Here is a 23,999-nt window from a genome sequence, read left to right on the forward strand (position 1 = left end):
TTGGTAGTTTGGTACTTGGATGGTGAAATAAAAAACAAGACTTCACATAAACTACTAGATTATGTATATATCACGGTCGGATATTTCGTACATTAATGTAAATTGTGTTTTAATGATATGATTTAACATGTCATCTACTTTTGATTTGACACTTAAGAAAAGTATCATCACGTTAGATTTTTTTAGCAGAAATGCTTTACTTTGTTTATATCTATCCATGATCCATGCTAGAGTGGTGCTATTGCTGTATCTTGAAAATAAGCATATTAGAAATACTCCTAGTTAGTTTATGTGTATATATATAATAGCTATTGTTATGACTTATGAGATTTCAATTTCAATTTCTTTTGTTGTTGTATAAAAAAAGATAAAGATATTGCAAATACGAGGGTACATTAAAAAGAGAATGTTGGTCCATAGCAACGTTTGAATATTGAAATGTAAACACACAAAATGAGATTTGTAATTTGTATTTTTGTATTGTGAAGTGAATTGAGTAACACATGAGATGAGCAATGGTGGGTGTGGTCAGTGGTCACACACACATACACACAGACCCTGTGAATCCCAAAACATCATAGACCTACTTCTCTCTTATCTCTTTTCATTTATTGCTCTACATTTAATTTTGGGACCAACCTAGACGACGACGTTTAATGTTTTTTTTCTTTACATTATTATTTCTTTGGGTGAAATTTTACATTACATTATTATTATATACTTATGTAGCATCTTATATTTCTCAAATTTTCACCTACGTATACATAGGGCTGGCAGGCTGGTCCTCAGATACATCTCGATCTATCTATAAACTTTGGGGTTATTTTTCTTTTTCTTTTCAAAATGTAGAAAAAGTATAATCAAATATGTGAAAAATAAAAACACAAAACTTATAAAAATGGAAAAGTAAACAGTTTCTTTCACAGAGTTTTTTTTGTTTCTACTTACAAAAAAACCACTCTTTAATTTTTAAATAGGGGCCCAAATACAGGTACATACATTACGTCCAGAACGAGACAAAAAAATGATAAAAATTGGACACTTGAGATTTTGACAGTAAAGGCCCATTTGAGGAAGGTTCTTCGATTCGGCCCCACGTCGGTTTATTTTGATTTAGGAGAAAACAAACCCAAAGGCTATAACCAAAATCAGTATGGTTCAGGTTGGTTCAACTACAAAATCTTTCCATTCAAAATTCGTTATTGACCGACCATACCAAACTAAAATTCACCAAATCAATTAACATGTTACAAGTATCACAAAAACCAAACTGATAGGAGTTCCTCAGATTCGAGGCGCTACGATATATGATGATGTGTTTGTATTTCCTTTGTTCAATGTGAGTCAGGATCTTTACCAAAACCCATCATGGCATGAGTGGCTAGCATCAAGCCTCTTCGACCCATCTCCATTGCCCGTCCTACTAACGGGAAGCTAACCGTCTCTCTGTTCCTCAGAGGTTTCTTGTCCCACCTTATACATTATATTCACCAACAAGTTTAGACAATGAAACTGATACAACAAGATAAGCTATGACAAATTAGCGGTTTTGAGAAAGCAGGTTGTATCTTACCAGTCTTCATGTCGCACAATCTTCCCGTTCTCGACATAGAGTTTAATAAGAGAGATCATATCTATGTTTCTTCCCATGAGTTTGTATTGTTGTTTGTTGTCAATTAGTATCTATTTTTTTCCCCCAAAGAAATGTTTCTTTTAGTTTAGATAATGAAAAAAGGAACCATAAGATCATGTTATAGTAGTAAAGATCAGAGGAGTCTAACTAACCTCTTTCTTTCCAGGAGCGAGTTCACTTTCTTGAATGTGGTATTCAACTATCTTCGACTCACCAAACACCTGTAAGGAAAAACATGATGTGAGATACTGATTCTTTGCAAGGAGATATAGTTCCATCATCATTATAATAGTTAACAATGAAGTGAGAGGGAAGGAGAGTTTGACATAAACCTTAGAGAGTGAATAAAATGCTGATTTGATTTGCTTCACTCTGAAAGAAGCCAAGGGTCACAAAAAATTGAAATATCAAAGTGAGGGAAAAAAGAAGAAGATGATCTCTGCAATTTGTAAGAAAGAAGACATAATTGGAAGATGATTACAAACCCTTGAGCATGCGTTAAAGGGTCTTCAAACGAAGCATTTGGTGCATACATGTCAAAATCGTTGGCTTTTGCGCAAGACCCATGTAAAACTCGAGTCAAATAATCAGAACCTTCATAAGTACAATTTACAGAGCGATGTGTCATGTGTATGTATGGACAACAACAAACTTGTGATCTACCCTAAATCGATTATGAAGCCTGAGAAGCAAGGAACAACTAAGAGTAATAAGTAAGTAAGTAAGCAAGCACTTAAAATTACACTCTTTTGCTAGACAATTACAATCACATGGATGACAATTGACAAGAGAGCTTATGTAAAAAAACATGATTCACCGAAATAAGAACAAAACATATCCAGTTAAATTAATAATCCTAAATTGAAACAAACGAAAAGCAAAATTTGGAAACTAAGCCTAAAAGGAGATGATGCATGACTCACAAGTTGAGAAGATGAGGCATGATCTTATCAGCGAATCGCCTATTCGCGTTCAATTCACAAGCTCCTTTGCCTTCGCATTCCCATGCCGGATCCCTAACCGCTTCAGATTTATCTTAAAACCGGAAGAAAAGGAAAACAAGGATCATCATCATTATCATCACTAAAAAAAAAAAAAAATCGAAGAAGAAGATGAAGAGGCTTCCTCATCACTCATCGTAATCCACAACACAGACCATCAAAATAAATCAGATCGTACAAGAAAAAAAAACGAACCTGGATTCGGGTTCTGGTGTTGTTTCTCCATGGATGTAGAGATTTTTTTCCTGGAAAGAGACGATCGAGAGAGATGAACAAATGCAAAACGAAATTGAAGCTCTGAGTGAAAGGAGGGAGAGATGAAAATGGATCCGTGGTTTATTAGCCTTCCACGTGGCACAATCTTCTCCATGTACTTTTTTACTTCTTTTTTTTCTCAAACCGTTGATTATTATTATTCCTACGGAGAAAAATCAAACACGTGGTCCCTGATTTAGATATCATCAAAATAATAAACTAAGTAATTTGGATATCCTACTATTAATTAGAATTACAAATAAAATTAATCTTATAAAGTGTAAAATCTTATTTTAAATAATTATTAGTTAAAGAAAAAAAATATATATATATATATATATATATATATATATATATAATTAATTATGAATGAAAATTACTAAAAATATATAAAGCAATCAAACTTTCAAAAACTAAGATTTTATATCTAAGTAGACAATATGATTATTTTTAATAACTAGATTTCGAAGATTTTGTTAAGATTTTAAATTATGATTCTTCTCTCATATTTATTTTATTTTATTTACAAATGATTTTGAATTACCATATAACTAGGATATATCTCGTGCTTAAAGCACGGATCAACATTTTTAAAAAATTTATAATATAATAATAAAAATTATTGTTTTATTTAAAAAAAAATATATGAGATAATATTTATTTTGAATTGTTATGTAAACCTATTAGTCTATTTGAATACTTATTATTTTAGAATATTATAGTGTTTTATTTTTGATGTATTATTACATTTTTATATTGTTTATTTGTTGTATTTGCATCATTATTTTATGAAATATAAAATAGTAATTTTAATATTATAATTGTGAGCAAATAAAAAATATTAAATTATCATTTATATAAATTTAGTTTTACCAACCCGCCGATGTGGAAATTAAAACACACATTTTCATACATTGAGTAATATATTTTCGTTTTTAAAAATTCAAATCACAACATATGCAAAAAAAAATATGCATTTTATTAATTATAAGTATTATATGAAAATTCCACAAAATTTGTAAATAAAATAAAATAAAGATGATAGGAGAATTATAATTTAGTTATTAAAAATAATTGTATTGTATACTTGGATATAAAATCTTAGTTTTTAAAATTCTGATTGGTTTATATATATTTTTAAAAAAATAATTAGTAATTTCGTCCATAATTTGTTAGAGAGAGAAAATATTTTTTTAGATTTTTTAATATTTGATCTGTGAGTGTTTTTTATTTTTAATTAATTATATTTATTTAAATTAGTTAATTAAGCTTAATTAATTTTTTCTAATGGCAATTGAATGTAATTTTTTACACATTTTAAGGTTAGTTTCATATTTGTACTTCTCAATTAATATAGTAGGATACTTATGATTAATAAATATGTGGAATTTTTTCTGCATATGTTGTGATTTGAATTTTTTAAAATGAAAACATATTGTTACTCAAAATCTATGAAAAAAGTGTATTTTAATTTTTCACATTGGCGGATTGGTAAAACCAAATTTATGTGGTTGATAAATTAATAAATTTGATTTGCTCAAAATTATAATATTAAAATTAATATTTCACAAAATAATGATGCAAATACAACAAACCAACAATATAAAACTGTAATATACATCAAACAAACTTAAATACTATAATATTCTAAAATAATTATTATTCAAAAAGATATATAAAGATTTACAGAATAATGACAATATTTAAAATAAATATTATTTCAACAAAATAACTTTCTAAAATAAATATATCAATAATTTTTATGATTATACTATTATAATTTTTTTCGTGCTATACCGTACGAAATATCTCCTAGTAACCTGATTAGAAGAATATGAGTGACAACTCGCAAGGAGAACTAATCACAAGATTAAAGTGTTTATAATCCTTTGAATTGCATCAATGACCAAACTGTACTAAAGGTTTTTTCTTAGGCCAAAGTTCAATTTTTCAAATCTTTCTGCAATTAATTTGTTTTCAACTAGATTGGATTGTGAAAATATATGAATTTGGTAAAGGTGTCTCTTTTTAAAACATTGCTCTAACTACTATGGTTAAAAGAATTTCAACTATTTTTTAATAAATAATTGTAAATAGAGATTTTCTACAAAAAAAAAAAAAATAATAATTACACTGTCAAAAACATAATGAATTAGTATTACAATGTTGACAAAATGTAACTGGTGCTATTTAATTTCTGTACAAACACACACACGTGTGAGTTGAATTAAATGTGCAACTTTGTAGATTCCAAGCAAAGATCAATGAATGAATAATAATTGGCATACATTTCGTATCTACGATAAAGAATGCGTTAACTATAAGGTGACAACTTCTTTTCTTTTTCTGCATCATTACTTTCATTTTCATGCTTTAAAATACTCAACAGAATTAATAGAAATGAGATCACAATTCACACAAAAGATCTCAAACTTTGCGTAAACTAAACGAGTGCTGGAATATTATTACTGTATATTGCAGCACAGCTGTTTTAGTTTTTCTTTTGGTTCCGAACACACAAACAACTCACAGCTGTTTCATTTTTTTTTTTTAATTGGTCAAGTCTACTAATTTGTTAAAACTTAAATCTTTGACCCGATATTGGAAAAAGCCAAAAAAGAGGACCTCATTGAGTAATTGTAAATATTTTCGGATCATCATTATTCATACCAAAAAAAATACTAATGAATTGAACCATAACAATTTGGAAATTAATGTGTTTGACTGACATATTCATATAGACTTAAAAACACCAAGTTGAGATGATCTATAATTGATATAAACAAGACACTCAAATCTTCTTGACTCATTGATTCTTCCCGAACGTTCTTGACTAATAATAAATGTCAAAAAATAAAGAAAAGCCAATATCGTCGTAATCAATGTGAAACACACAAAACAGAACAATTAAAAAATAAAAAAAAAGTACGGATGGGGATGGGTCAGATTTACTTGACCGAACCAAAGAAATAAAAACCCACAAAAGGGCCCAAAAGAGCCGTCCGTACGTACGCCTCCTCCTTCTCCACCCAATTGGGGTTTTTTTCTTTCTTGCAATTTGTGTCTGCGTAGTTTTTTTATACATTCATTCATGATTCCTAACATACGCAGGGCAGCTCTCAGCTCAGCTGTGAGAGCAAATTAAAAATAAAAGCCAAACGAATAAATTCTCCTCCTTTTTATTTTATTTTGTTTGCAACTTGGGAGCTTTACTGACTAATTAATTACCCTTATTGCTTCTCCTACATTCTCGTTTCGCTCTCTTTTACTCCGCATTGCTCCTCGCCTCCTCCTCTTCCTCCTCGTCTCTGTCTCTCACTCTTTTTTATCTTCGCCGCGATTATATTGTTCTTTCCTCGAGGTAATCTAATAGTAATAAAACTCTCGACGACTATTCAAAAGTTTAATACTTGGGCTCTCTTTTGATTCCTTATGACTGACTCTTAAATTATTCGATTCAAAGAACCAACACTCTAGATTTTGAGGGTTTTTTTTTTTTTCTTTCTCTGATTTCAATGTCGTTTATGTAATGGGGTTTTGGGTAATATAACTGTTTCATTGATTCGTTGTTCTTCTTCTCCTTTAAATTTGTGTTTTTGTTTTTGTTCCTTTCACTGTTTTGTCGTGTGGGGTTAGAACAAGAATGCTTGTCGGATTTCACAAATTTTGTTTTTTTTACTAATTAAAGTTTGGTTTTTTTCTTCTTCTTCTTCTGTGATTGAGGTTTCTGTTTGATAGCTGAGACTAATCGAAAAGCTTTAAAATTTGGCATAGCTGAAACTTTTCATTGCTTCTATAGCTTCTTTTGGTTGATGTTAATTGGAACAGCTTGTTTACTATATATACTACATACTATTCTCTAATAAAGGTTTTTGAATTGTTGCTTTTTTTTTTTGTTTTATAGGAGTTTCTGAATCATGTCAAGGCCTGCTCAGCTTCCTCCTCGTTGCCCGATTCCAAAGAAGCTATCTTTGAATCCGGTTGCAGATACGTTTTACTCTTCTTCCTCACCTATTGAATCATACATTGGTCAATACAAGTCTTCTTCTACTCAAGATTCAAGGCTTGAGGATCAACCTGCTTGGCTTGATGAGTTGCTCTCTGAGAAAACTGATGGGATGATGCTCACTGGAGGTGGAGGTCCCCTGCGCCGCTCTGCTAGCGACTCTGTTGTTCTTTTGGGAGACATCTCAGCTAGCTTTTCTGGTTTTAACCAAAGTGAGGATGAAGAAAGTTTGACTTCTGAAGCTTGTGGGGAGTTGGAGTCTGCTTGTGTATATGGTCCCAACTCGCCAAGAGCTAGGAACAACTCAAGCTTCTCTAACAACCCTATTGCTTCCGCCTTTTCGGATTATGGTTCTCAGAAACCTCCTCAGAACTTGGATGATACAGTGAAAGGGATAGATTTTTCATCTGTTGGTGACAATGCTTGCAGTTCAATGGGCATACCAAATGCTAAAAGGTGAGAGAACATTAATCTTCTAAGGCAATATTATCTAGCATCATTAGTTTATTGTATAGAAATTGACAAGCTTGGTCCCTTAAGAGTATTCTGTATCAGTTAATGTTACTAATATTCATGTTTCAAGTTTAGTCCCTGAGCTCTCGTGTGGTACCTCTGTATCTAGTTCTAGGTTGTTAGTGAGAGGAAGAAATGAATAGGAACTTACCTATCTCTGGTTTACACCTGGCTTTGATGATGGGGTTTGTTATGATTATTGGCAATTATGTTCATGATATATGTGTGTGTGTGTGTGTGTGTGTCCACGAGAATGTCTTAGAATGTCCAGTTTGGTTCTTGTTGTGTCATATGTTGATTCGTTCTTCATATATCTCAACCTTTGCTCTGCCAGGAACCCGGGACAGCGTTCGAGAGTTCGTAAGCTCCAGTACATTGCTGAACTTGAAAGGACGGTAGCTATGTTGCAGGTATATGTTCCATTCAAGTTTGTGTGCTTTCTTAAAACTAATTGGTTCTGGTCCTCCACTGTATTGGTTATGGATCAATGTACAAACTACGATGAGAGATCTTGATTTGCAGACAGTGGAAGCTGATTTATCAGTGAGAGTGGCTTCACTTCTTCAGACACGCGCAACGCTGTCCCTGGAGAATAGCCAGTTGAAGCAGCAGATGGCAATACTAAAGCAGGACAAGCTCATAAGGGAAGGTAAATAAAAACATGATTTAAACCACACATTCAAGGATTCTGGATCACAGCTTGAGATCAGTCTACTGATTGTACCAAATATTTCTGTAGGTGAGTATCAGTTACTGAAGAAGGAAGCTCAGAGATTGAAATGTGGACCGGGATACTTAGGGAGCAATAACAACAATAACAGGCTGGTCAGATCATTTTCTGCTGGTTCAAATGTAGCTCCAAGGACAGCTTCGTCCCACTTGGACTGGAATTTGCTAGATCTGACCAAACTCAATCTCAACTGAAAGACAAAAACCCTCCACAAGAATAAGTAGCTTAAAGGAATTCAGGAGTTAACAGTTCTCTGTTTGAAAAAAAGGACAAATCTTTGTCGATTTGTATAAATATGATTTAGGAGTATAAAAACATTCCACTTAAAGCTTCCCCACATTCTGAGTCGAAAGCATGGGACGAAGTCTATTTTAGCTAAAATGTTCTGATGTTACGTTTCTAGGGGAAACTATATGTAACGGTTCTGATGTTGTAGTTCATGAAGTAATTGTGGTGGCTCTGAATGAGTATTCTTCATTTTCTGGTGTTGTTCTAAAAATCTAAATTTGATGAATGTTGGGATTCTGAGATTTCCTTGTAAAACAGCCAATAGAGAGACCAAATCAAGGATCCAAAACGTTACTGAATTTGTTATGAGCAAAACGTATTACGTCAGTAAGGATCATAAAAGTTTAGTAGAAGCTTTCACATGAATTTTATGCACACAAAGAGGTGTGAAAACGAAATTTTAGCCCCGAAGTGATGCACGTGGTACGCGAGTATAAAGTATCCCACTATATTGATCGAAACTATTTGTTTTAATTAAGGATTCTCTTTTATTAAAACAACATCAGAACCTTCACCACTGTATTAATGAAGGATTCTCTTTTATTGTCAGGTCCTTGGACCAGAGTTGGTTCTGTTATACTTGATGATATTGTTTCAGTGTTAAACGTTGACTATGATCTTCTGATCAGGACTTACCAATGCGGTACCAGACTTTGGAAAGAAAACAAACACTGTTTTGATAATAAGCCACTATCAGCATTGATCAGCACTTATAGATCATACAAACTCTCATACATTACACATCATAGCTTAAGCAAACTGTATTACAATAGAAGATTTATGATATTTTTGCTAACAAATATTTTACATTGCAGTGAAACAGAGTTTTGACACCAGAAACTTTGTTCTGATGGTAACCCATTATATTTATCATCACATACTAGACTACATCACGCAACTGTTCATACACACATAGTAGACGCTTCAGCAAATTTAAGAGACTTATTAGACGCATGGTAGCTTTCAATAATATATCAAGACATATTGGTAAGGCTTACTACGACAAATCGGCAAGCTGAAGGGTGGAGGCTGAGACTGGTACAACCCGTGGCTTGTTGGCTTTGTGACGTCCGACGAAGTAGCATGAGGCAGCGATGAACAAGAGGATCACATATATAGCTGCGAAAATGGCCATGAGAACCAGAAAGTGAGACGACTGAGTCTGATGTTAAGATAAAAATGCATATTAATCCCATGAAAGACGTGATCGCATAGCGGTAGCCGTGCGCATTCATCATCCTCTTGAAACCCGTGGGTGAGGATGACATGGCATATTCTACATTCGTCCCAGTCTTTCTTCACTTCTGCGGGCGACAGAAGATACTTGACCGCGTTGAGATTCCCTTTTGGCGCAACATTGGGCAAGTCTGCAGCCATCCTTATGCAATTGTGATTTAGAAGTTCAGGTCCGTCCACCTTCGCGCTCATCAACCTATCACCTATGCATGAGAATGAGAGGTCTGTGATGGTTCTCAAGCCACTCTCGGATGCATTTCCTGTAGAATTATAAGTTATGTTATTATTATTTTGTGTTATATTATTATTATTTTGTGTTATGTTCTTTAGTTATTATAAGTTATTCATTAACCAAATGTTATGTTTTGCTTACTTTGTTCTTATCTTTTTTCTTAATTTTCCTTATTGTTTGCTTTTTTTTTTGTCATTTTTTTCCGAAACATTTCGTCAATTTATAATAGTATTTTAAGTACATTTTGTAAACTAAATTATTAATAATATAAGTCTGATTTAGAAAAAGAAAAAAAGTCTGATGTTAAGATAAAAATGCATATTAATGTCATCATGAACTAGTAAACAAACAAAAAAATCCTAACTTTGTCAAAGTTAATTGACGGTTCCTCTTCTTCTTCCAAATTTAAGAGAGACTACAATCATATTTTCTCAATTTCTTCTTTGTTAACCTTTTCTGTTTAAAGAAAAGAAAAATATTCAGAGCATCTAAACATTTTTTTGTTTGTTCTCCTTTGTTCTTTTGTCAACTAGTGATGTATTGATGTTTTTATACGATTTTGTTTCATACAAGTGAATTTTTGGTGATCTTTTGCGAAATTATAAGAAAAAAAATTACTTGGGATCAAGGGGCACCAGAAATTTGCTTTAGGCATCATACGCCTTCGGGCCGGCCCTGTTAATGTGTATATTTTTTTTTTTGGTCGGATGTTAATGTGTATATTACATTTCTTTTATAAATCACTGGGTTAATATAAGAAATGAAATGCATATTAATGTGGACCAATAAATGCATATTATTTATTAAAAAAATAAAGTGGACCAATAAAGAGATAAATAACTTTTTTCTTCTGTTTTCTTTCTTCTTATAAAGTTAAGTCACTAATGGACCAATAAAGAGGAATTACTTATATATATATATATAAGTTTGAAAATTAGGCTCTTTTAATTAAAACTTGTAAATACTAATAGAGAGGATTTGCCAAAAAACTATTCAGAACATGAAAGTGTTTAATATATATTATATCTTTTAAAAGCAAAGTGGACAAATGTCTTATTAAAAAAGTATGATGTATGTATACAGAGAAAAGTGTCAGTATTTATTATTTACATTTATGATTATTAATAAAAATCATAAATAAGAAAGAAAGAAAAAACTGAAAACACTTATAAATACCTTAGATATTTAGGTGTAAAATTGTAGTTTAACAAGAAAAAAAAGTAGTAAGAAAAATTCTAGAATATTTATCTTTTTTTGTTTTTTTGAGCAACCGAATATTTATCTTTTCAATTCATGGATTTTGTTCTGAAACTTGTTGCGTTCATACTCATAGTTTATGTAGTTCAATCTAGAGAAACTGTGAGAGATTTGAAATCCTTCAAGGTAAATTGAAAGAAGAATCCTATATACACACATCCAAATCTTAAAATAATATTTGTAGATTATTTTATAATTTTTTTTCACAGTTAAATAAGAATACCATATATGATTGTGTGGATATATATAAACAACCTTCATTGAGTCATCCACTACTCAAAAACCATAAAATTCAGGTATTGTTCATCAAACTATCTTTTAAAATACATGTTTTTGTCATCTTGTTAACCTTATTCAATTTGGACTATGCATCTTTTGTTGTATAGAATAACATGTATACTCATGGTCATCCCATATCAAATTTGATTTTAGTTTTATGAAAAAGAGAAAAAAGATAATATCTAATTTGGTTTTGTGAAAAACCTCACTCATATATCATATACCTATGTATTTTTTGAGCAGCTTGAACCATCTTTCTCAATCTCCAAACCGAAAAAACAAATTAAAACTGGAGGTGAAAGAAAAAAAATCATTGAGTGTCCTAGTGGAACAGTTCCTATACTCAGAAATACGAAAGAATATGTCGCAAATGCTCAATATTGGACAGAAAAACATTTTAACCCGTTTACCGTCGAAAGTCATGGGACACATGTAAGAGAATTCACTTAAAATTTTGATTTGCAAAATATGCATATTTTGATAATGTTTTATGATAAGATAAGCGTATTATCATTTTTGAAAATTTGGAGATTGCTGGAGTAAGATCACAAGGCCAAGGTCCTTACCATGGTTTGGCAGCTTGGATGAGTATGCATAATTTGAACATTAGTAAAGACCAAGCTTCGTATGCTAGCATATATGTAGGCAGTGGAGTTAACAACAAAGTTAACTTTATCCAAGCTGGTTGGATGGTAAATTCAATGTTGATATTATTTTATTTTATTTAAATTAAATTATTATAAAGATTAGAATTCACTAATTTGACTCCTAGGTAAATCCAAAATTATTCGGTGATGGACGGACATGGAGTTATGGGTATTGGAAGGTATATCTATTGTCACATATATACACTTTTCATGTTTTTAATAACATCATGATATGTGGTATACCGTTTTAACAAATGAAAAGTTGATATGTGAATTATTGTTAATAATCGCATAATTTATATTAATATATTCAGACAAAATAATAACAGGGAGCTAATGGAGCCGGTTGTTACAATACAATATGTCGTGGTTTTGTTCAAGTGTCAAAAACTGATGTTTTAAGTGGACCTTTACCTTATGATCCCAAAGGGGAAGAGGGTATATATTTTAGTATCGCACAGGTAAACAATATATATACTTTCTTTCTTTTTCTTGAGGTCACGTAACATATGTACTATACTTCTCTAGCCTTAAATATTAACATAGTGTGTATTTTCGACTTTTGATATTTATTGAAGGATAAAGAATCAGGAAATTGGTGGATAACCGAAGCAGATGAACGAATAGGTTATTGGCCAAAAGAATTGTTTGATCTTATAAGTAATAGTGTAGACATGATTGGAGTTGGAGGAATAGTTCAAGCTTCTCCTTCGGGTGTTAGCCCTCCAATGGGTAACGGCCATCTACCAACTGAAGATGACAATGCGTCGGCACGCGTCAGAAAACTTGAAATCTTGGATTCCAATTTTGAGATCCAGGAAAGTGGTAAATACAAGTTAGAAAAATTATTAGACAACGATAAATGTTATGGCTTAAAAGGTGGAAGAAAGAAACCAATGTTGTTCACATATGGTGGACCTGGAGGAGCTTCATGTGGAATCTAATATTATAGTAAAATCTATGTATTTGATTATTATAACCCCTAAATAATTTGGACTTCATGTTTCATGTTCGTTCAACTTCTCGAAATATTCAACAAACTTTAAATCCTAACCAACGCTGCGATGCTGTTGTAGACATATGTATTTGATTAGGACGGAATGCACGTGATGGATCTGTGAAGTTAAGCATGGTGAAAAAGAGTTTCAAAGCAAAGAGAGATTTTGATATCGAAATCAAGTATATCAGAAGATATATGCGCTTAATAAACCATAAGATGGAATTCACAATAGAAGTAGCTGGAGATGAATATTTATGCACACAAAGAGGTGTGAAAAAAAAACGAAATTTTAGCCCCGAAGTGATGCACGTGGTACTGCCGGTAATCCCCATTCATCCTCAGCCTGTTCATCATCACAACATCATCACAAATCAGCTATACGTATCCAAGTTCCACATAGTATGCAGAGAGTATTATTATTGTGTAAAAAACGTATGCAAATTAAAACATTATCAATGTTTTTGTAATGATGCAAAAGGTGGAAATGAAGAGAAGACAAGCTCTCTAATAACTTTCTCTATAACTAAGACAAGTGTTTCATTGGAGGATGTGCATATCTGCGAACAAAACTAAAAAGAACAAAGTTAGAGGACACTCACTTGAGCTCGTCCAGGTGGAGCGCCTGTATGCCCCATTGGTGCTGCAGGTAAGTTGAGTTCATCAGCAAGATCCGGTTGTTTATCGGGTTGGAGATAAGAAGGCACACCGTCTGCTTCAGTCTCATTTCCCATGTCAGCTTCTAGAGCATCAAGCTCTGAAACCACAAACCCATTCAAAAAGTGTAAGAGGAAACACAGGGCAATATTTTTTACCGATCCCAAGCAGCAAAAAGTGGATTTCTAAGAAAATGTGAAGGACAAAGAGAGTAGTCCAAAACAACACAAGAGGAAGAACTTACCGCCCATGAGGTCATCTTCGTCAATGTCATCAGGAACATTGTAGCTCCTACCCAGTGTCTCTTGAATCTCAGAGCTCTCATCCATCAAGTCCATCATATCATCTTGCAAATTCTGTGTCATACAAAACATAATTTCATAATCAAAACAATATCTAGAAAGCAAAGACAAGAGAGATTCTTGAATAAGAAACCAAGCTATACATCTATATCTTGAATCTTGACGGTTTTCATCATTCCTTTCAACTCCTTGTTAGCAGATTTTAACGCTGTCATCTGCAAAAAAATCATGTACATCAAGAATCATACGATATTCATAATCAAGAAACACATCCAGATTTTTCGGGTTCAATAAATCGAGAGACATACAGTTTGTTGAGCATCTTTGAGACCTTCAGCAGCAAAAGAAACTTGATCAAGGTTAAAAGTCTGATTATAGAGCATGTCACGTTGCCCTTCATACCTAAACCAAAACAGTAACAGTTGGTACATACACACACACAAACACTAATAGGCTAATAGCAGAGAAAACAAAAGACAGACATCTTCTTTTGCTTGAGAACTCTCATAGCACGAGCTTTGATAGCTTCTTGAGCAGGACCAGGTCTAGTCCTTTTGATCTGTTCCTTGTATTTGCAAAGCTCAGCATCAAGCCTCTTTACTTTTTCTTCCACTGACTCTCCTCTTTTATTGATCTGAAACACAAAAACACATCAAAACTAGGGAATCAACACCTAAGTAGTAGCCTCTTCTTCAAAGTTGTTCATCTATGATCCAACCCCAAAGCAGTTTCATCTAAAACACAAATCCGAAACTCCCAAAGCTGACTGAAATCAATAAAAACCCAGAAATCGACGGCTATCGAAGTTCGAAACCCTAAACAAATCCGTAATTCTCCAACATTCTACTACCAAAACGAATTCGAGACAAAAAAAAGCTCTAGATTAAAGCAGAGAGAGAGGAGGAGGAACCCGATCAGAGGCATCTTGAATAGACGGTGGAGGCTCTTTGTTGTTCTTCGCACCAAAGATTCTCTTCATCTTTCTCCTTCCTCAACAAAATTAATCTGCGCTATTACTATCAGATGATTAGAGAGCAGAGCAGAGAGAGCTACAGAGATACAAAAAAGCCTTCTCGATGACAAAAGCAGATTCAATCGGACATGTTTTTTCACTTAATTTCGTATTTATCGATTGATTTCTTTTTTAACTTTTTTTCTTTTTCTTTTTTTATAGGTCTGAATGGTACCTGCGGTCCAGGCGGCGAAATCTATCTGCGGTTTGAACCGCTTTATTTTTAAGGTGGATAATAGACTGCTGTGGACAAATCGAAACTTTATTTGTATGCAAAAGCGGTCCGCAGTTGGTTCACATTGGTTTTGTCTCTTTTTCCTTTGGACTGTACCACTGCGGATTACGTCTAATGAATGGTAAATAAAAAGCGATATAATCCGCAGATAAATTCGTCCACATTGATTTCCTTTTTAACTTTATTATTATTATTATTTTCCTATAAAGAATTTATTTTTATCAGTCTAAAATTCTAAATTACACAGAGAGGAAGAAAAGTCTATCTTCAAAGAAAAACATTTAATTTTATTATTTTATTTTTGGTCAAACTGAAGAAAGCCAAAACATTATTGTAAGTTTGTAACTATGAACATCAAAATTAGCCAGAAAATAAAAACAAAAAAATACAAAATTATGAACACCAAAAAAAGTCAAACAAAAGTTAACTCCTTTTCTCTATACACTTTCTCTTTTTAAACTTTTACACCCAAAAGCTCAGCCATCTCGCAGCCAAACCCACCATTATTGCTGAATTGGCTCGCCAACGACCAAGCCACTGTCACAGACACTGCAGCTTCAGACACATTTTCAGAGGATTCAATCTGATGATGATGAATCTGTTTGGTGTAGTGAAGCTCTATCTGAAGACGGTGATGCAAAGATGAAACCAGTCCTTTCTTCATATCAGCTTTCACTTGCTGAATTGGAATCGCGGCGAGAAAGCTCTTTATATACTCTCTACATGACTCTTTACCTCTACACACTACTTCTTCTTCTTGTTCTTCTTCTGATTCTTTTGATCTTTCGGCTTGCTCAGACTTGTCCTTACCACCTTGTTTCTTGTTTTCTAGGACGTCTTTGTTGTCCTTGACGGGTAGTACTAATCTTTGGATCTCTGCATCTTTGTCAAATTTCAAGACATAAGCTTGGTTGCAACCTTCATAGAGCCTCTCTCCAAGCGTGTCTATGATGTAATAAGCATCATGGTTCACCAGGAGTACGAAGAAATGATCATTCCAGCTCACAATGTAGATCACAGGTTCGCTTGCCGACTCTTCTGGTTCTTGTTTCATGATCTCTTCCCAGATACTGTCAAAGGACATTACACTTTTGAGAAAATCTAGATTAGCGTCTTCTTTTCCTTCTTCTTCCTCTGGATGGAAGAACCCGATGAATGATTTCTCAGGGACTACACAGATTGGTCTGATTTTTGCCTGTAGAACTGTCTCCAGATCGAAATGTTTGTCTGGAAACCGTTCCCTGTACTCCTCGTTTTCGCACATGTTTCTCCACTCGGATGATCCTTCTCGGATAAGACTGTCGAACTCTGACCTTGTTGGGATTATGTCTCTGTTGGATCCTAACCAGTTTGCCATCACCGCAACTAGTGCTGTGCATGCGCTTTCTCCATCAGCTCTCTCGCTTCTCTGATCGATTGATGCGAGAAATACTTGAGCCCTGAGTTTCATCAGCCCATCACGGCTTATAATCTCTTTGGTTTCCCAACTACCAACAACGAAATCATCATCACCAAACTGAGATAATGGTTTCTTGATTGAATCATCAGACCTATACCACTGCAAGAGAATCAATCCAAGAGTTAAAGATATAATAAAGTAAGAAAACCAAGAACTAAACGTAGTAAATGTACTTACATCAGAGTTAGACTCATCGGATGAGCTCAGTTGTCTGCGGTCAAAATCGATATCATCACCACCATCTTCAAGACAATCCTTTTTAAGAAGAGGTTCGCCTTTCTGTTTAGGAGACCTAAAACTGAGTTTTCTCTTCTTCCAAGATAACATTCTCTTCTTAGACATTTGTCCTTTCGTCTGCTCCAAGATTACTACATCATTCGAAACCTCGTTACCACAATGTCCTGTCTCTGCTAATGGACTGCGGTGGGTGTAATATATCAAATCCTCGTCTTCAGGGTTTGTGTCAGCATGAAACGAGCCTCTAGCCCAATTAGCATATCGAAGTGTTTTGTAATTAACCGGATCAGCTACGCTGCTTTCATTCTCTTCAGATTCATCCGCGGCATCACCTTCATCTAGAGAATCAGTGTCAAAAGGATAAGTAGAGTCAGAATCAAGATTCCTCTCTGGACTCTTTCCTTCACTTCCACTTCCGCTGCTTCCATCTTTCTCACACTCCTTTTCCGATGCGTGGGGATTAGACATGCAATGGTTGAAGGATTTCATCTTTCTCAGGCCTACTTTTACAACAGACTCGGCTTTCTCAGCTTCAGTAGAAAGAGGAGACCATAGAACAGGAAGAGCAGATCTCTGTCTTTCAGGTAATGATTCTTTAAGTGCAAACTGAAGGGATATCTGAAAACATCAAAAGTTGAAAACCTGCGGTTAGAGAAATGAAAACAACAGTAAACTCAGACATATAAGTAAAATATCACTAACGCACATGAAGACATGGACTTCGCACAGATGATGATGAGCCACTACTCTTCAGAGGGACTTTGACTTGAACATCATCTTCTTTCATCAATGAAAAGTACTCTGCAATGTTCAGTGATGCCTTTCCAAAGCTACGAACTTTCTCCTTTGATCCTTGATTCAGTCCCTACATAACAACCGGTCCCAAACACTTAGCTTTTGAGAATTTACTTTGCATAACAACAAATCCCAAAATCACAACGCATATACACAGAATCTAAATGCCCAATCAAGACCATAGACTTATCCCCAATTTAACATTGGAGCTAAATTACAGAGGACCTAAGCAAAGGTACAACCTTTATACATCAGAGTCAACGATTCTAAAAAAAGATGAGAGAGAGAGAGAGAGAGTGAGACTAACATTGAAGACAGTGAAAGAAACGAGCCATGGAAGAAACGATCCTTCCTTGTAAACAGAGAATTCACAAACCCTCTTAAACTCTTCGTTCCACTCAACGACGCCGTCACCGCGAAACCCACCTTCTTCGGTTAAATTCCGTACGAGGGAGCGTTTAAGAGTAACCGATTTAGGACCTTTCCACTTAATCTCAACCACAGGTCTCTTCCTCGTCGTCCCACCAGTATCATCGGCATCACCATCGGAAGAATCCAACAACCCTTCCATCTTGTGAACAACGACGATCACGTCGAATTTAACGGCGAAGAGAGGAGGCCACGGTGGCCACCGCATGATCTGTTTCATTTTCACAACCATACAAAAACGATACAAGTGGGCTACAACCAAAGCCTAAAAAGATTTGGGGATAAGAACGAATCTTTAGAAGAAAAAAAGAAGGGTACTGGAGTAATCGAGATTTGAGGAAGAAAGAATCAGACTTTAAGAGATGGGCATGGAGGATTTGGTGATTCAGACTCAAAAATATTTGAAATTTGAAGAAAGAGATAGAGATAGAGAGAGAGAGAGTCTAGTAAGAGAGAGAAGGAACTCTGCGTTTGGTTCTTTTTAGAGTCAACCCTTATAGAGATAGAGAGAGAGAGAAGGACGGCAATATAAAATTGGTGATTAATAATTAATTAATTAATTAATACAGTTAGATTATTTTTATTTAAATGATGATACACATTACTGTATAAAGTTTGACATTATAAATTAATTAATTATTTATTTAATAACGACGGTGTAGAAAAATGATTTTTTTTTTAGAGCAGGTGAAACAGAGGATGGAGCATTCGTCTTTGTATCCACGTTCTAGGTGCAAAAAGTCTTCTTGTTTTTTTTCTTACTAACAGTTGAGAAAATATAATTAATTGATTGTCAAAAAAAAAAAAACAAATTAATTGGTGTTAATTGTGTGCTGACGTTTTGTTTTGGTATATTCGTATCTGAAAACTACGATTTCAATTAATTATATTTCGAGAAATTAATTAAATCTTTGATTTCAATCCAGCAGATTTAAGGTTAGGTGTGTAATTAAAGGGGAGGTATTGGTTTAGGATTGAGAAAGAATTTTAATGACTTTGTGTTTTTAAAAATCTTGCTGATTTTTAAAATTATAGAAAATTAGAAAGTAAAAATGAAGGATTCTATAAGAGATTGTTTAGAAAGTTATTTTAAATCTTGCTGATTTGTGTTTCCTAATCTTGTAAAATCTTTCATAAAATCTTTCAAAATCTTTATATTTGATGAAAGAGTTTTCATGACTTTTGTTATGAAAGAAATATTATAAAATCCTAAACCAATAACACAAAATTTGAATTCATTAACAATCCATGATTCTTTTGTTTTAATTGAATAACATAAAACTTTTAATGACTTTATAAGACTTTTAATCCAATAACACTAGATTTATCAAGATTTTAGATAACTTTTTACAAATCCACAACCAATAACACCAAATTTTTAAAGAGTTTTAAAAAGTCTTGATTGAATAACAACATATTTTACATAACTTTTAAAGTCATTAAAATTCTTTCAAAATCCTAAACCAATAACCCCCTCTAAGGTTTATAGATATTGTTCATATAATCATATGGATATATAAATATATTAAATTGTAGATAAAACCAATAAATTCTATAAATAGTAAAAAACGGTCATTTTTTTTTGTGAGTCAAGTTGTATTTGAATGGCTGAATTTAGTAGTCACTTTACCAATTGGCTTTCATGAGTTAATCTTTTTTATTGTTGTCAAAAAAGAAAAAATATATATATATATATATTTAAAGCTATACCAAAATTATTTCTTTTGACTATATAATAGAAGAAACTAGATAATAACCCGCGCTGGTAGCGCGGGAGAATAATTCTTTTTTTTTTGGAAGTATATGATTATAATTATTTGGGTTTTTATATAATATATTGTTGTATAGTGACATTTTGAATCATTTTATAGAACTAATTGTTTAAAAAAAAAAAGATATATATAGAAAGTACATATGTTGGACTATATATGAATTAGAATTAGCATGTAGTGTAATTAAGTGTAAGTGGTTAATTAGTTTTATTGTCATCATAAACAAAGTTTTAACCCAAAGTATAACATGTAGATTAATTTAGTTGTCAATGTAATTTTAAAGTGAATAAATTATATGTTTTAGTGTGATCTCAAATCACTTTGAATGGCCCATATACTATCCATAAGGGAAATTAACAGATTATATTAATACAGTATATTGAATTTTAGCTAAGCCCAGTACACAGCCCACATTCGTATACTCTTGTTTTTTCCGTCAGCCGCATAATCAGAAAACAAAGAAAGTCTATCTCTTCGTCTGCTCCCTGCGAAACCTTATCGAATCAATCGATACTTTTTCAATTTCAAAACTTTGATTTGTTTTCCAACCGATAATATCTAATCGAATCAAGTGAAGCAATCCGTTGATGCTGGATCAGGAGAGAAATCAGTTGGATTTAAGATAAAGGTCAGTTTTATCCGATTTACAAATTTTTTCAGTTCCCTAATTTGAAGAATTAAGAACCGTAGTGAAATTATAATAATTCAATCACGACAGTTTGATTAATTTGTTTTTCACTTATTGTATTATTACAGCTTATACACAAATTTAATCGAATCAAGCGAAGCAATCTGTTGATGCTGGATCAGGAGAGAAATCTGTTGGATTTAAGATAAGGTCAGTCTTATCCGATTTACATTATCTGTAATAAGGTTTTTTTTTTTTTCTGAACAAAGTATCTGTAATTAGCTTTAGAAAGATTCTTATCCATGTAATAGAATTAGAAATTGTCTAAAGTTGTTCAGTAGAAATCGTGGATACAATCTAATAATTATTGTTTAAAATTTTCAATTCAAAATTTTTCATTTCCCTAATTTAAAGGATTATGAACCGTAGTGAAATTAATAATACAATGACGACAATTTGTTGAATTTGTAAATCTCTTATTGTATTATTACAGCTTATACACAAATTTTGCTTCACAACTCTGTCTCTTTGGTTTACAAATTATATGTTTCTTCTTGACATGTATTAATTTGCAGGACATACTAAGTTTGTTTGGTGCTTTGAATGATAGCATGGAAGTATGCAACCTCCTCTTATAAGAAACGTAAGTAGTAATCTATATCTGATCAAATTTCCTTATTGTTTAGTGTTAATTCGGTTATGTTCTTGTTTGAATTCATAAATATTTGTGTTTAGATCAGAGTTGTTAAACAGAATTAACCTTAAAGAGAACAAATCATATATCCAGAAATAACTTCAAATATAAGCAAATATCTCTTCAAACAGTTTTATAAGATGGCATGCATAGGTTCAGTTTATGCAGTTCTATATTAAACTTATGTATTTGTCTCTTTCATTATAGTTTGCCACTATTTGATAGATATATTTATAGATTTAAATTAATTTCATCTATCATTATATAATAACTTTTAACAATTTTGTCATAATGCACGATGTGCTAATTCGTGAAACAAATCTATGGAAATGGACTCAGTTGACTGTAAAAAAGGTACGTACATGAAGGTTTGCTACCGTGTTTTCAGTTAGTATAACCCAAGTCATAATAATCAGTTTGAAAACTGTTCTGTGAAATATAAAAAAATTTCCATAGAATACGAAAAACAGTTTTTCAAATTGCCAGAACATCCTAATTATCAAAATGTTTTTAAGAACCCCTTATTTATTGTATAGAAGAAACCTATACTATTATTAAATAACAAATAGATGTAACGAAAACTGCTAACATCCAATTCTTTAAAAACTTCTCATAAGCTTGAGGAAGATCCAAATCCTGTTTCAAATGTGAAAATGTATTATTAAAGTCTGAAATTTAAAAGAATCAAAATAAGAGTGAAATCACGCATGAGCACCTTAACTTATAAGTCGAAAATGGCTGAAGCTGATTTCTGTCTGATTAACAAATATTCTGGAAAACTTCTTTGAACACTACATTCATAGTTTTCTTCTGTGGCTTTCCATCTTAATCAAGTATCAATATTTTCAATCCTTTTCTTGATGTAACCCTAGATATAGCAACATAGAGCTGGCCATGTGAAAATACTGGTCTAGGTAAAAACAATCCTACATTCTCCAAAGACTGCCCCTGACTTTTGTTGATTGTCATCGCAAATGCAACTGAAATTGGCAACTGTCTTCTCCTCATCTTGAAAGGCAATCTTGTATCCGATGGTGTTATCAACAACCTAGGAATGACTACTTTATCCCCTACACGAAAATGATAATAACTATGATTGCTGAAAATGCTAAGAAGGCTGTTTGCGTTGATGGTTTGTATAAAGCTGCTAATGGGCTGTTTATATAGTAATTGTAGCAGCGTTAGGTTTTAGTGACCGAGATTACAGTTTGATCTTATCATCAAGATGAGATTATTCGTTTAATCAGATGTACCACTGGTATATTCTATTAAACTAAGATATGTTAGTTGTGTAGATTTTCTAGATATCAAAATTCAGATCATGTTAATGTTGAAATGAGAATCTTAGTTGTGTAGTTGCGGGATTGTATTCTGATTTTTTTGTTCAGGTTGTTGTTTAGGTTTGAAGAATTCTATTTTGGTGGGATTTCGGAAATCTGCTATGATCTCATAGTGTGATAGATGATCTTATTTTTGTATTTTTGTAATGTATTTTTGTAATGTATAGATAGGAAACAAATGTACTATGTTATTGTTGTACGACTATTCGGTTAAATAGATGCAGTCTCTATTTAATCATACACTTATGGAAATCTGTATGTTATATATCACTTGTGGTGTTCATTAACATTATGATCATGTATACAACAAAGAAAATACCCCTGTGTTGTTAAATCATGTTAGTTCTTATGCTATATATCACTTGGGGTGTTGAATAGCATTTTGATTTTGTCTGCAAAATATATAATACTTTTGTTGTATGGGCTTGGGTTATAAAATTTCTTATTATAATATATATTATATTATTATTTTTTGTAATTTTAATTTACTGTTAGTAATTAGTTATTTGTAACAATTTTATTTTACGATTTTATATATAAAAGGTAATTTGAAATAGCTATTAATTAGGGTAACCATTTTGTAGATATTATATTTTGGTATTAATATACAGTGGTATATTGTGTAATATTTTACACAATATAGGGTTAAAGATTTAAAGGATTGCTTAAATAATATAGTAAGATAAACTTTTTGTCAACTATATGAATGATGAGTAGGTTTTGACTAGATTGTCTAATAATTTTGTTTCCACAATGTTCTTTAAATCGCAGCCAGTAGCATGATTCATATCTATAATAGACTCTAGAGGATCTCTTTAAATCTCGATCACAAACTCACAAAATACGACTTTAATATATGTATCTATCTCGCATTAATTATTTTATACCAATTATTTCGACACATGTTCTCTGTCATATGAAATTGTTCTGTTCCTAATCAGAATTACCAAATTCATACACCATCTTCTTTATTTTTTTTCTCTTTTTTGGGTTGTCTCGGAAAGGATCCGAACCTGAATTAGGTTTTTAATGTTAATTAATTAGAGATCTTATAGCTAATAGTATAATATTTTGTCCAATCCATGTGAAAGATAAGATTTTTAATGTTCATGAAGGATGATAATACTCTTTTTAGGTGTTTAAAGTGTAAGAAATAAAGTTAGGTATGTCCTAATTCATAAATTTTTCAGCTATTAAATCCTAAGTCCTAACTGTTGTACCCACGATCTACCATCTCGGGCAATAGGCAAGAGGGCCTAGGCCGGGCTATTCTACTGGGCCAAGAGCGAATTAGTGATCGGCCCATCAGGCCCGGAGAAAGGAAGAGAGCGCGGAGATGTTTCGTGCTGGTCAGTTCGCAGCTCG

General features: G+C 32.8%; 5 protein-coding genes and 2 long non-coding RNA genes across 10 annotated transcripts; 3 read left to right on the forward strand and 4 right to left on the reverse strand.

Moving 5' to 3' along the window:
- Positions 1-1,163: 1,163 nt before the first annotated feature.
- Positions 1,164-2,990, reverse strand: LOC104768674 (uncharacterized). Of its 2 annotated transcripts, none has more exons than XM_087505451.1 (7): positions 2,830-2,990; positions 2,557-2,668; positions 2,119-2,206; positions 1,966-2,005; positions 1,786-1,854; positions 1,574-1,683; positions 1,164-1,473 (listed from the first exon to the last, which is right to left on the reverse strand). In XM_087505451.1, exons 3-7 carry the CDS (start codon positions 2,166-2,168, stop codon positions 1,335-1,337), a joined length of 408 nt encoding a protein of 135 aa, XP_087361577.1. In that variant the 5' UTR covers positions 2,169-2,206; positions 2,557-2,668; positions 2,830-2,990; the 3' UTR covers positions 1,164-1,334. The 2 variants fall into 2 exon arrangements, with proteins under 2 accessions (XP_087361577.1, XP_087361576.1); XM_087505450.1 differs by having other exon boundaries at positions 2,119-2,200; positions 2,555-2,668; positions 2,830-2,987.
- Positions 2,991-5,889: 2,899 nt separating this feature from the next.
- LOC104768675 (basic leucine zipper 2) lies at positions 5,890-8,615 on the forward strand. Its single transcript, XM_010492703.3, has 5 exons — positions 5,890-6,250; positions 6,794-7,351; positions 7,743-7,818; positions 7,931-8,057; positions 8,148-8,615. The coding sequence occupies exons 2-5, from the start codon at positions 6,807-6,809 to the stop codon at positions 8,330-8,332; spliced, it is 933 nt and encodes a 310-aa protein (XP_010491005.1). The 5' UTR covers positions 5,890-6,250; positions 6,794-6,806; the 3' UTR covers positions 8,333-8,615.
- A 485-nt stretch (positions 8,616-9,100) lies between these two features.
- On the reverse strand, positions 9,101-10,638 carry LOC147918397 (uncharacterized). The gene is made up of 2 exons (XR_015593139.1): positions 10,513-10,638; positions 9,101-9,922 (listed from the first exon to the last, which is right to left on the reverse strand). It is a non-coding gene; the product is annotated as an uncharacterized LOC147918397 (long non-coding RNA).
- Positions 10,639-11,049: 411 nt separating this feature from the next.
- On the forward strand, positions 11,050-13,130 carry LOC104768681 (protein neprosin-like). The gene is made up of 7 exons (XM_010492712.3): positions 11,050-11,277; positions 11,361-11,447; positions 11,674-11,862; positions 11,961-12,122; positions 12,203-12,256; positions 12,407-12,538; positions 12,656-13,130. Exons 1-7 carry the CDS (start codon positions 11,188-11,190, stop codon positions 13,019-13,021), a joined length of 1,080 nt encoding a protein of 359 aa, XP_010491014.1. The 5' UTR covers positions 11,050-11,187; the 3' UTR covers positions 13,022-13,130.
- Positions 13,131-13,220: 90 nt separating this feature from the next.
- LOC104768680 (vacuolar protein sorting-associated protein 60.2) lies at positions 13,221-15,279 on the reverse strand. The gene is made up of 7 exons (XM_010492709.3): positions 14,944-15,279; positions 14,516-14,667; positions 14,342-14,435; positions 14,177-14,248; positions 13,976-14,087; positions 13,677-13,831; positions 13,221-13,420 (listed from the first exon to the last, which is right to left on the reverse strand). Exons 1-7 carry the CDS (start codon positions 15,010-15,012, stop codon positions 13,367-13,369), a joined length of 708 nt encoding a protein of 235 aa, XP_010491011.1. The 5' UTR covers positions 15,013-15,279; the 3' UTR covers positions 13,221-13,366.
- Positions 15,280-15,546: 267 nt separating this feature from the next.
- On the reverse strand, positions 15,547-18,704 carry LOC104768679 (uncharacterized). The gene is made up of 4 exons (XM_087506038.1): positions 18,079-18,704; positions 17,683-17,841; positions 16,917-17,594; positions 15,547-16,838 (listed from the first exon to the last, which is right to left on the reverse strand). Exons 1-4 carry the CDS (start codon positions 18,430-18,432, stop codon positions 15,735-15,737), a joined length of 2,295 nt encoding a protein of 764 aa, XP_087362164.1. The 5' UTR covers positions 18,433-18,704; the 3' UTR covers positions 15,547-15,734.
- Positions 18,705-20,309: 1,605 nt separating this feature from the next.
- Positions 20,310-22,904, forward strand: LOC104768678 (uncharacterized). 3 transcript variants are annotated; one of them, XR_015592697.1, is made up of 4 exons: positions 20,335-20,600; positions 20,729-20,810; positions 21,176-21,243; positions 22,683-22,872. It is a non-coding gene; the product is annotated as an uncharacterized LOC104768678 (long non-coding RNA). The 3 variants fall into 3 exon arrangements; XR_015592698.1 differs by having other exon boundaries at positions 20,310-20,810; positions 21,634-22,904; XR_764278.3 differs by having other exon boundaries at positions 20,338-20,810.
- The last annotated feature ends 1,095 nt before the right edge of the window (positions 22,905-23,999 follow it).

The sequence above is a fragment of the Camelina sativa genome, chromosome 20, assembly GCF_030686135.1.
Source record: "Camelina sativa cultivar CO46 ecotype springtype chromosome 20, ASM3068613v1".
Taxonomy (NCBI): Eukaryota; Viridiplantae; Streptophyta; class Magnoliopsida; order Brassicales; family Brassicaceae; genus Camelina; species Camelina sativa.